General features: G+C 46.3%; 1 protein-coding gene across 1 annotated transcript in view; it reads right to left on the bottom strand.

Moving 5' to 3' along the window:
* Positions 1-12,195, bottom strand: part of LOC119394016 (intraflagellar transport protein 140 homolog) — a 58,923-nt gene extending 46,728 nt beyond the window's left edge. The window contains exon 1 of the mRNA XM_037661261.1: positions 12,004-12,195. Coding sequence (XP_037517189.1) covers positions 12,004-12,195 — 192 coding nt within the window. The remainder of the gene's footprint in view (positions 1-12,003) is intronic.
* Positions 12,196-12,789: the final 594 nt, after the last annotated feature.

Genomic DNA, 12,789 nt, shown 5'->3' with positions numbered 1-12,789 from the left:
TTTTCTTGTATGCAGTTTTTCTTCACTGATGTTTTTCTTGAAACAGCGCCACGTGATATGGAAGCCAGTGCAACTTCTATGACGGGACTTGTAGTGCATTCGTGGAGAACCTGAATTTATGTTGCTGCCGTAGCAATCACCCTCATCGCGTGCGGTCACCTTCCATCGTATACATTGCAATATTCGGGTGTGATTTATTCAATAATAAAGCAGCTTTCACAAGATGATGGGGTATTCGTTGCCGCATATATAAGCATGGTTATATAACACTAAGAATAATTTATGAAGTGCATGTTAATTACGTGCATGGTCAGAATTATTAGTTGAATAGTAAACCGATGTGTTTTATGTGAAGCTTGGATATATGTGACATGCTAAAGTAGCCATTAATTTTCCTTGCACACGGCCCTGTATATGCAAATTTATAAATGCCATAGTGAGGATAAGGGTGGATCATAAACAGACAGATTGGTAATGTTGCTTGATTCTTTAGTTTCTTTGGTCACCGGCACGACGGCTGACATAGGAAATCAGAGAAAAGACAGGAAAGAGCTCTCTCAAGCGCTCTTTCCTGCCCTTCAATCTCTCACTTCCTACGTTCGCCGTCAGGCTGCCAACCAAATATGCTGTAAAGGCAGTTATGACAGCTTGTTTTACATTCCTAAACCCATTACAATAAAATTCCGAAAACATCTAAAAAAATTCTTAGCTGGATTTTGTCAAGACGTTTTTTAGACAACTTTTAGCGTAACATTAGCAGGTTTAACTGACAGTCCGATTGCCGTCGACAGCTATATAATGTCTTGACCAGTACAACAAGTAGAATTTCCATCTATTTGTTCAAGACGTCTTTTAGAAGTGAAATAGCTATTTTTGTGTTTCATGAGACGTGACGGTGACGTTTTTTTCCTTCCAGGACAGGAACTAAGTGGCCGTCCTCTGGCTGCCAGTGGGCTGGCAGAAGAGGGCTAAGGTTTCGCGGAATGCAATGGTTAGAGCATCGGTTTTGTATATTGGAGGTTTGAAGTTTATATCCGATCATCAGAAATTTTAAATGCGTGACATTCCTTAGTGAACCAAAGGCAATTTTATTTGCATCTATCTATCTATCTATCTATCTATCTATCTATCTATCTATCTATCTATCTATCTATCTATCTATCTATCTATCTATCTATCTATCTATCTATCTATCTATCTATCTATCTATCTATCTATCTATCTATCTATCTATCTATCTATCTATCTATCTATCTATCTATCTATCTATCTATCTATCTATACGCATAAAAACCACGCAGTCGTTATGCAATCGTAGTCCTACCACTAAGTGTTCTATTAAATGAGAATATATCAGAATGTACGTACGTGGTTTGACACGCACGCAAATACAAATGACATGCCATCACATGAACGACGTGACATGCAAGTCATTCATGTGATGACATGGATGACATAAATGGCACGATGCGTTCGTCGGGAAGCCACCGGAATCGTTTCACTTACTTCATATACGTATTATATCGTAATGTGCATGGCATGGCATGCGTGGCATGACGAAGATATATCGCGCGTCTTACACGAGGGGCGCGGTCTTTTTTTCTTTTGGTGTCTGTGTTAGACAGGGCTATATGAAGCGAGTAGACAATGAAGCGTAGTGCACGCTTTGTGTAGTTTTTTTATTGATTCCACTTCAAACTTCAATTAAAAGCTCTTAATAACGCCCACATGCTTTTCTTGGGTTGTCTGTTGGCTTTATATGGTTATGTCGTTACATGAATGACATGATAACATGCGTGCCATGTATCTGATGGCATGAACGCGGTTAATGACAAATTCGGTTGCGGTTGTTTCTTGAAATGAGGCTTCTCAATGTGCATGACATTGCATAAATTACATGACATTTATGCCATGGCCGTAGCATGTTTGAAAGCGCTAAGGTTGCGCGCTTTGGTCGCCTTGTCACGTGACACTTTTTTAAATTTCGCGCACTTCTTTGAACCCCGGAAGAATTAAAAGTAATGCAGCTCTTACGATGAAAAGGAATTATATGGACACTAATTAACAGGATTTGCAACTTCCTCATTGACGATATTGTGTTTAGACAAATACTTAAGGCGTTGATTAATTGATTATTAACTATTTACCTTACAAAATGCTCCTAAGTTATTTAAAGAGACAGTAAACAATGCTATGGCGTTTGCCTTCTTGTAAAGCGCACGTTATTTTTTAAAGCTTGGCTAGAGTTAGCTGAAGCAGTCTTTCTCGTTCCCATTAAGCGGAAAAATTTAATTGGACAAGCCAGGGCAGATACCCGATGGTCTATTACGATTAAAACATTGGTGCCAATGGAAGTGAAGCGCAGTCAAGGACGACAGAGATGGTGCGGCCAAAAATTTGGAATTTTCGCAGGCATACGACTGGACTAAACTTGCGCAAGACCAAGGCGAATGAATATTGCTGGAAGAGGCCTTGTTTTCCTGCAGTGAACATAGTAGACTGATAATGGTGGCGATAATAATTATGATGATGAATTCCTCATGAATGCCGTGGAGGGCCAAGCGGCATAGACGTTGCCAATACTTCTTTCGACACACGCACAAACACAAGCGCGGAAAGAGTGAACCGTCTATTCCACAGGTGGGCACGAGTTCCAAGCCACTACGATATACGAGCCTCAGAAAATGCTACATCAATCTGCCAGATAAGACGAGCATGCAGTTACTAGAGAACTGTCCAGTATAGACGTCCTCATAAGGGAAAAGTGTGATTTCCCGTGCGACACGAAATACAGACCTCATCAGGGAAGACGGAACTCCACAAAAGGAAGTACGCGGTCCCGAAGCACTCTCTGCTCCTTGTGCTATACCAAAATTTGCGGCGTTATATACGGCCGGCGTCTCTTCTTTAGCTCTGCATTCGGCCGAGCAAAGCAATCCGCATGTCTCTGTGTACGGGGATACCGAAGCGTATCGACAAACACTACTATTCTTCTGCCTGCACTTATTCCATGGCTTCCGCAGCTTCTTTTGTTGAGTGCACAAAGAGCAAGAGACGTTCTAGTGTCGCCAAGGTAGGGATTCTAGCAGAAGACGGGGAGATAGCTGCCGGCACACCGGAAATTCGAACCACGCTCCGTTTACTGTCGCATTTGATTATAAGCTTCGAGTGCGAAATGCGTGGCAAGGGTGCACTCGCGTCTGCCAGTGAAGTGAGAGAAAAACATTTCTAGAAAAAAAAATTGGCCGCGTATCTGCGTGCTTCGCTGCAAATGTCGTCTAAAGACGATAGAAGAGGCGCTGCGTGAAATATGGACGCCATCTGGCAATACGTCGGGAAACATGAGTGCTGTGTTGCGGCGGGCTGGTAGTCCCAGCGCAGCGGCAGGCGAAGACCGGCGGTGACCAACACGACCGGTGGGGACGCCGGCCAGCCCGAACACGCTGTTTGGCGCGATGCGCCGAAGGAGAAGAAACGTCCACCTCAACGAGTACTCTCCACAAACTCTCTTATTTACACGTCGCCTGGGTAAAACAGGAATGCCAGAGCGGCGCCCCCTGTCATTCGTACAATGCAATACTGAACCGAAACCGAAACACAACATGAGCTTGTGCAGGGGGCACGGAGGAAGACAACTTTCAGCGCAGTCGCATTTTCAGCGCACCTTAAGAAACCAGGGTTGTAACATGGTAGGGCGAGTAGGGCCAGAAGGACCGTCACGACGAAAACCTGCCTCCTGTCGTATTCGCCTGGAACGTTGGTGTGGCTTCGCGTTCCCTCCTCCGCTCCTGGCCTTTCCACAAAGCTACTGCCTAAGTACGAAGGCCCCTACCGCGTCCTACGTCAAGCATCCCCAGTTAACTATATTATTGAGCCTGTTCAATCATCTACGGACCGCCGTCGTCGCGGCCGCGAGACTGTTCACGTCGATCGACTGAAGCCGCATTATGACCCACCAGTTGTACCTGTTTCTTAGGTCGCCAGGATGGCTCCTTTTCCGCGGGGGAGTGATTTGTAACATGGTAGGGCGCAGACAAGAACGCCTGCGAAAGAAGAAGACGAAGACGGTTCTTGTTGGCGATCGCGCTAGCTCGGCTTGGACCGCTGATCGCTTCAGCTGTGGCAATCTTTTAATAAACGCGTTACTGTTTCAACGTTAAACGCATACCATGAAGGTCTTTAAAACTGCGTATCTATGTATTTTCTATTAAAGGAACACACCACCTAATACTCACCTAATGATGTTACGCCTCAGATATGCGTAATATTTACTTTTTGATCGACAACGTTCACAAGTATGAACAGCCGTACCAGTTCAAGATGGGTGGGCGGTAAGCAAGTGGTTCAACTTTGGCCGGTTGGCTGAATCGGGTGACGTGCCGACAACCAGAAAGACAGACCAAAATTTCTGCGTTTAAGTTACCCAAGAAAGACTATCGTCTTTAAAAAACTTACAGAAAAAAGCCCCGGAACAGTTGCTGGAGGCTGTTTATTTTTCGCAGCCGCCTATAAAAAATCACGGCGAAGTAGAAAAGAAATAAACGCAGTTCGGTTTCAAATTTGTCTTTTTCCTTAGTGCGTCGATGATGCTTATGCTTTCATCTCCTGCCTGGACTAATCCCACTCGCGGGTATGAGCCACGATTTCATGTCTCGGCAACTACGCCTTGTCAACACGCTTTCTCGCGCGCTTCCTAAAGTAAGAAAAAGATAAATCGAAGCGAGCGTCCATCTTCTTCTGCATTCACGCAGCTTCTGATTCATAAATGGCGTCCGTGATTGACCGTCGGTGTAACGGTAGCCAATAGCGGAGCGTACATCAAACTGTTTCTGCAACTAAATGACCCTAATATACAATGAAGGAAAGTAGATGACTTAAGGGCTCGTTTTTCTTTGTTAGACACAATATTAATGAGAACTAACACGCAATAATGCCAAGGAAAGTATGGGGGACGTCATTTGAAGTGATAAGAGCATAAATGTGAAGAAAGTAAAGTGGACGAAAAGATAACTTGCCGCCTGCAGGGACCGAAGCTGCGACCACATTTATATTCTAATTTCTACAAATAACGTCCCCCATACTTTCCTTGGCATTTTTGTGTGTTAGTTACTAATATACAATAAAACATTTAGAAATATTCGATGACTCTGCGTGAGGCAGCCAAGCGATTCCGGCGCGAAGTTATTCAAAAATAGGAAGTATGGCGTACCTTTTCTCTAATAACCAACTCCCCCCTGACCCCTTAATAATGTAAGCTTCAGAACGATATTTTACCGCAAAAATGGATTCAGTGTTGCATTTAAGTGCTACTTCAAATGCCAGGTTGCCCAGTACCAAATCGGGTGTTGCAAGTTATTGGAGGCTTATCGGAAGTGATTCATACATAAAGGTCTTTCAAGAAAGCCGTAGATTCTTCTTCGCTTCTCAGAGACCGGTAACTGTCAGGTTTAGGACGCTTACAGTCACGCGACTCTAAGATTCCTAAACCTGAAGTCAATCGACCTGCAGCTGCGCAGCTGGAGGTTATTGGCTTCAGGCGCTGGAGTATGTGCAGTCCTTATAACGGTAACTCCCTAAAGAGAACAAAATGACGTATAATTAATGCGACAGGGAAATAAGGACATGATGGACATTGGTTAATGGAAGGAACCAGCTTTGCTTGTATGTATCTGCAGAACACTTCTGCTTGATTCATTGTAGCAAAACCAATTCATTGTAGCAAAACCTGTCGAGGTATAAAAGGTAAAGAGGTGCTGCACCTGCAAGCACCGGAATGTTCACGTTGAGCTTGCGTGAGGTGTTTACAAAGTTTCCTTAATGTGTCAGTAAACCAGAATTAAGTCACGCTCTAGGATAGCAAGGGACCACAGCCACTTATAAGAGAGATAAGTGTGGCGAGGTCTGGGTAATAGGGTAGCGAGTTGGGCGAGTTGGAAGCGCCTGTGTCGTCGTTCCTTTTTCTCGTCCGTGTTCTGTTTGAGCTGGCCGTCATGACATCTGGTTAGTTTAGCGAAAGCCTGGAAAATTATCCCATACAGACACTTTCGTCACATCACTGTCTTGCCCTCTCATCCGCCACGCAAGACCGTTCTGCAGTGCCCGTATCCTGCCTACCCAACTGCATGTCGTGAAGCTACGTACTGGCACGTGGTCGCCGCGAGTGCGCTCACTTATCTTTCGCACCTCCACCAACCGACTGAAACGCATACGTCTGAGTGGGGCGGGGGCAAACCCGGCCAAGGAGCATCGTGTGGGTAGTGCGAATTGGATTACTCAGACGAGAGCCTTAGATGCCCCATCAAACGCGAAAATTGACCGACAGCGTCGACCGACATCCCGAGGCGTCGGAGGCAACACGAGTAATGCAAAATATCCTCACGTGCTGACGTGATCATACCGCCACAAATTTCCAATATTTGTGACGTCACTATGACGTCGCATAACGTGACCTAACTGTGACGTCATCACGTGACATCGCCGCTAGGTCAAAGGTGGGCCGATCACGGAGGCAGTGCAAAACCACGTCAGGTGCAGAAAGCTTTACGACATCATCAGTCAAGCCCTTGCTACTGCCGTACCTCAAGGGATTCCGGCCGACGGTTAGGGGCCACGGGGGTAATGTACTTTCTCCTGACGTTTACTGACCGCTGTTCCAGCAGTCAGTAAACGCTTTTTTTTTAATGCGAATGCATTTCTTAGTCGAGCTATGTCAGGCGCCGTGCGGCGTCCGCGATCTCTCCGCTCCCGCCCCCCTCTCCCATAGCAACAGCTGCGAGCGCTCCTCCTCGCCCCTAGCAAACGGAGCAGGTGGTGCGGGCGGATATGCGGAGAGTGAGTGGAAAGGAGGAGCGCGCTCAGGCGCGTGAGGGCGCTCGCATCTACTCGCATCCGAGCTCCCGCGTGTGTGGGAGAGTGTGGGCGAGGGTAGGCGCGTGCTTCGGCGCTTCTCCTCTCGGCGTACGGCAACATGATATCGCACGCCGTTGCCACCTCGCCCGTGCGAGACGCGTCTCCGTACGAGGACATGTACATGCTCGCCTACACCGGAGACGGAGTCTTTGTGGTGACCGTGTACCTCGCGCCCAACCTCGCCCGAGACGCCGTTGCCACGCAGCTCGATGCGGCCATGGAAAGTGTCTGTGCGCGCTCCAAAAGCTCTGACCCCGTTGTCTTGGTTGGTGACTTTAACGTTGACGTGCGAAAGACGAGTGGACAGTGGCTTGTCGAGTACATGCGCACCAAGCACTTTATGCAGTGTGCCTCTACCGCATCCGAACTCTGCCCCACAACCATTCACGGTACTTGCATTGATCTAGTCTTTACCCGAAACTGTGACGCCCGCATGCTTCTCAAAGACCCCCTGACCGTGCACTTTACCGACCACAAGGCAGTGATCGTGGCCGTCAAGTGCAACGATAACACAAACAGGTGTTAAATAAATGGTTACCCTACAAATCACCGTCTCGTCATTCATTATATATTTACTTCGCCGCACACTCGCGCCCAAAGAAATGCATTCGCATTTCCTCACGATTCCCTTCGGGGAGGTGGAGTGAATTTTTTTTCTTCTGCTCTCCGAGGGGGTGGGGGAGGATCACTACATCGACTAGAAAAAAAAAAAAACAAGATGGCTTTAGCCTTCGTGTCGTCTTTGTCGAATGCATAAGGGACCCTGTGAGTTTTTACGATGACCCTTTCCATCAAGGAAATATGTCCAGCCGAAAACGGACGAACACAGGAAACGGTGCAGGAGACAGGAAAGTGGCTAGTTCTGACTCCTTCACCTAATATAACTCGATATATATTCCATGGATATTCTGTATACTGCCACGTGCGGTTCTTTTTGTTCTTTTTATGCAACTACTCCGTTGCACGCGTAGCCGCTGCCCTGCGCAAGATGCGCCCTATTGTCTGGAAAACCTTCCAGATTATTTTAGAACCTTCTTATAGGCTTGAGTGTGCAAACGCGAACAGTTGAGATTATTCTGGAACTAACGCGGCCACCAGCAATAAGGATCGAATGTTCAACGCGGCATGTATTAATGCCGACGTGCCTTACTGCAGATCAGATTATCGACGGCCGACGCTCTGTTCGCCGCTGTCAGTATACAGCGTGCCTTGCTTGCAGTTTGACTTTCCGTCTCCCGGCCACAAGTTCGGCTAAATAAAGTGTTACGTATTTCCAAGTTCTGCTGGAGTCTGCTTCACCGTCACGACGACCACGTGACAATATATATATATATATATATATATATATATATATATATATATATATATATATATATATATATATATATATATATATATATATATATATATATATATATATATATATATATATATATTCTAATGTAACTCCTAGTTGGTGCATTGCATCAAGGAAAAACTTGGAGCACGCTTGAGCGCTTCGCCTTCAAGAGTAGAACGCGACAGTGGAATCGGACCCCGTGCGCATCACCTTCTCAATTGCTAGCCTGACTTCAGTTCTCGATGCATGCCTCAACCATGCTGTAAGGAAACGAACGACTGTGCGCGTAACATTGGCCGTTTAAAACTATTCTAGAATGCCTACTGCAAGTACAGTTGTTAAGGGCCCACTACGTCATAATTCTTCATTTTGCGAATCAGCGAAGGGCCCACTACGCGTCCGTAAGGCAACACGAGAGCCTCCGCAGGGGCTCACGTTGTTGATGTTTTTGCAGCTGATGATAATTAAATTTGTCTGAGCGCTTTGTAATGGCGGGGCCTTTAAAACACCCACTCGTTGCGCAGTTGACATGTTTTTGACGCCTGGTGCGATTCAACGCTTCTGTCACGGAATATTACATGTTTTAAGGATACTCCTTCCACTGCATGAAATTCATACTGTGTTTATTTCCGAAGCAGTTTCAAGCAATAGCATCGCTCTATGGTAAAACACCTGCTTGCCACGCAGACGGCCTGGGTTCGATTCTCACTCGAACAGAAGTTTTTTTTATGAATATTTTATTTGCATCTTTCTCGATTTTTCGGTCACAGACAAGATGATTTTTCACTCACAATCAGCGACGCCGACTCCGGAATTTCTCCGGAATAATATATTTCCTTGATGCAATGCACCAACTAGCCCAACAGGGAGTCATACTGCAACCCTTTCCAGCCTTTTATGCTTTCCACGTCGGTTTCTTTTAGGTATGGGGTCAGAGCTATTCATCTATGCGCATCCATTTAAGAGATAATCAGCGGCCTATCCTGTATTTTAAACTCGTTTTCGATCTGTTTTGCCCTATATCGCTAGTATGGCTACAGCCAGGCTGCTAAAGGACTTTGCTACAGCGTTGAACAGTACGCGCGTTTGCCGGCATTTGTGACTTTTGCGTCACAATGCCGAGAGACATGCAATATCAAGCTTTCCTAAATGGCGAACAATACAATGATCATCGTCACACCGAAACGTGCTTTATGCGGTATTCGTATTTACCGCACGAGACGCATTGAGGTGACGTGAGCAGCGCCATTTTCGCGTAACGTGGTGTCGCACTGCAGTTTCGGTGCTCAACATACACGAAGCCACGCCGTGAACACACCTAAAAAATACATTGACCCAGTTGAGAAACTCGCCGGTGTGTGTGGAAGGAAGCAAAAAACTGTATAGCAGTTACAATCTTACCGTCTGTTCAGAAATCGTTCACACCGAACGCTAAATGCAGTTCAAATCCAGCGCTAATGTCGTTCTTCTGTAGCGATTGGTGTAGTTCTAAATCCTGCGCGAAATGCAGCTCCATCACCGTGAAACCTGAGGACGTACATAGAAAAGGCACTCAGCAATTCCCGTTGCGCTATTGTTAGTCTCTGTCTATGACTCGGTTTCTAGCAGGAGTTCGTAACACCAGCGCCTGAGAAGCGCCGGTGGGAGGAGTGACGCGCACTTGACGGGGCGGTGGCGCCCTCTCTTGCGCGGCGCGGGCGGCAGCCGCATGTTTCCGAAGCGTTTTTAGCGATTTTAAGTTAATTATTGCTATTACACCTTTTGGTTATTTCTGTTAATTCTATTATTTTAGACCTCGTTAGTTTATTCTGTACTGGTTTTGAGCACTGCTAGTCTTGTTTTAGGTCTGTATTGGCCACTTGAATTTTGAGCGTGATCACGCCACATGATATCTATGGATGGACGACAAGCCAAGCTAAAGTGCTACGCACTTAGTATACGTTGCATGGTGGTTGCCGTTTTAAATGTGTCCAGCTGCATCCTCGTTTGCAGGGCGGCGACATGACTCCAATAAACTGTGCCTAGAATATTAAATGCGAGGCATTTCGAAGGGAACCTTTGGCACTTTGAGCATTTATATCTATCTATCTATCTATCTATCTATCTATCTATCTATCTAGCCGCCTAGGTCTGGTCTGGGTGCTGTCGTGATCGCCTCCTTAACTTAGTGTATACCAAAATTGGCATGGGAGGGTAAGAGGATTTGACGAATATGACTGTCGGGTCATGACATAAATAACGTGAAAATCCTGTCGCGTACGTCGTCAAACCCTTTCCTCTAGGCACGTGTGGCACATACCCGTTTACCACGAGCCGCGGTGTACGGGTATGCGCCACAGGTGACTGACAGTTTATATTTACCCAGGAACGCCGAGAACAGACACTGGTAATTCAAATACGAGATCGTTAAGAAAATCGACATCGGCAGCGTCGACCCGATGAATGGAAAGAATAAAATTAGGATCTCAACAGAAGTCGAACCCAAGCATTCTGCGTGGCAATCAGGAATTCTACCACAGAGCCACGCCAGGGCAATAAACTGGTTTGGAAAAACAGCCTAAGCAGGCGTAATATCGGTGCAACGTCAATTGTGGTTGTGGTGCTGGCTATTTAATTTTACAAGAAAGCAATAAATACTAGATGATATTCCTACTATGTGTACACCTACGATACAGGCGTCATATCAGATTAACGTCTGTGGTTCCAGTGTTTGCTCCGATTTTATAGCAGTCTAATAAACATTAAATTTGTATTCCTATGATTCAGCAAGCAATATTGAAGCATTGCTCGACCCCGGAGCAATACATTAACGAAAATTACATATGATATTCACATCACCACACCGTAATGTGCACTTAGTCCGCCAGAACGACGCAGTGTCCTCTTCAATACTTACGAGGCTGGGCGATAGCCTCATGCTGACCGAGGATGCTGCCAGATTGATTGACAGCCGCTTTGTAGACTTGGCTACGTAGGCCACATACGCCCAGGTAGTCTACGATTGCAAGCGTTATCCATTGATATTGGTCTACGTAGCACTATCCAGGCCTACCAGCCTCGACGGCTTATACTTCACCAACGCGAAAGGTGACTTCTGGTTCCGACATGACGCCGGCTGTATCGACGGACAACTTGTCGACGAAATGACCGAAGCATCCACGATTTCTAACAGCTGTACTATACCTCATACTTCACTAGACATAGACCCCTCGTCATCGCGATCACGACCGGATCCGATAACAAGTCATGACCAGCTGCTGGTGCTCACTGATCACGGTGATGATGACCTTGTTCAAGAAATGTCAAGAACTTCTTCCACGCATGCACACGGGTTCGGGAAACGTGCGTGTGTTCTCTATTATAAGGGACAAGTATAAGCACTACATATCTGCTTAGCGCTTCTGGTGTTGGAAATACCCACGTTGCCCTTGGCAGCGTTACCCAACTGTAAACAACTGTTATATAACACATATGCGGCTCTTCAACATATATGTGTGCGTATAAAATTTATACAAATTTTAGGCGTAATTTTGTAACGGTTCGCTCAGTAAAAAAAAATTACCCCACAGTCACCTTACCGCCACATACTTCGCGTAACTTCGACTCCCACGGTACGTGGGATATCTGCCGAATTTTTTTTTTGCCAATGTTCGTACGCGTCCAGCATGCCAAGAGTTGGAGCGATTCCACAATCGCTTCAACTCTGGTCTTGCGACACATTGTACATAATTACGGGGCCGGGTGCCGAGTCTTACCTGAGCTCCTTGCTTTCGCGGAAGTTCGCTGGGCAGCGGCACACCGTCTTCAGATAGCAAACGCACACCTCCCGCATCCCTTTCTCGGAAGGCCAATGCGAACAGGGCCCCTGCACGGTAACAGGACAGTCGCGTCTTGGCCGCAGACGACAGAGCCGCGTCTTCCAGACGGCAGTCAAGGTACACTGCCATCTTTGCGCGACGAAAGCGACTGTTTCCTTAGTTGCCTTTTTTCCCCTCTTCTTGCTATTTATAGATGAGCACAAGCAGGCAGCACACAAATATTACAGTCAGAGAAAAAGGCTTGGTCCATCGTAAAGCAACGACGCAGTCGTGCTCGCAACGTTGTCGGCGATGAAACGTGGAATCTAGTTTCGAAGACGTGCCTACGTGAAGAAGGGAAATGGTCGAAATCCATGTGGCGCTAAAAAGTGGCGGTTGAACAGGCTGTAACGAATCAGGTGCAGCGCGTTGTACTATATATTTTCGCAATACAAGTCGTTTAAGATGCTCGAGGCCCTCACGGTGGCGTGAACGAACACGTTGCAGTCAAGTAGCCAATCCTCTGCCTTGTGGAGGTTTCAGTGGATCTGTGCTGTAAATTTGTCAACTGCGGAGGAGCGAGGTGATGTTGTGGATGTAGTCTCTCGTTAGGAGCAACAATAAAACATCCAGCATACCAGAGTGGCACGATATTTGCGTATGTATATAACAAGCAGTACTGTATGTAACACTTTTCAAATCGAGACTGAAATCGAGAATCCCAAGTTCATGTAGGAGAGGCAG

The sequence above is a fragment of the Rhipicephalus sanguineus genome, chromosome 1 (genome assembly GCF_013339695.2).
Source record: "Rhipicephalus sanguineus isolate Rsan-2018 chromosome 1, BIME_Rsan_1.4, whole genome shotgun sequence".
Taxonomy (NCBI): Eukaryota; Metazoa; Arthropoda; class Arachnida; order Ixodida; family Ixodidae; genus Rhipicephalus; species Rhipicephalus sanguineus.
This window is presented reverse-complemented; position numbering and strand designations above follow the sequence as displayed.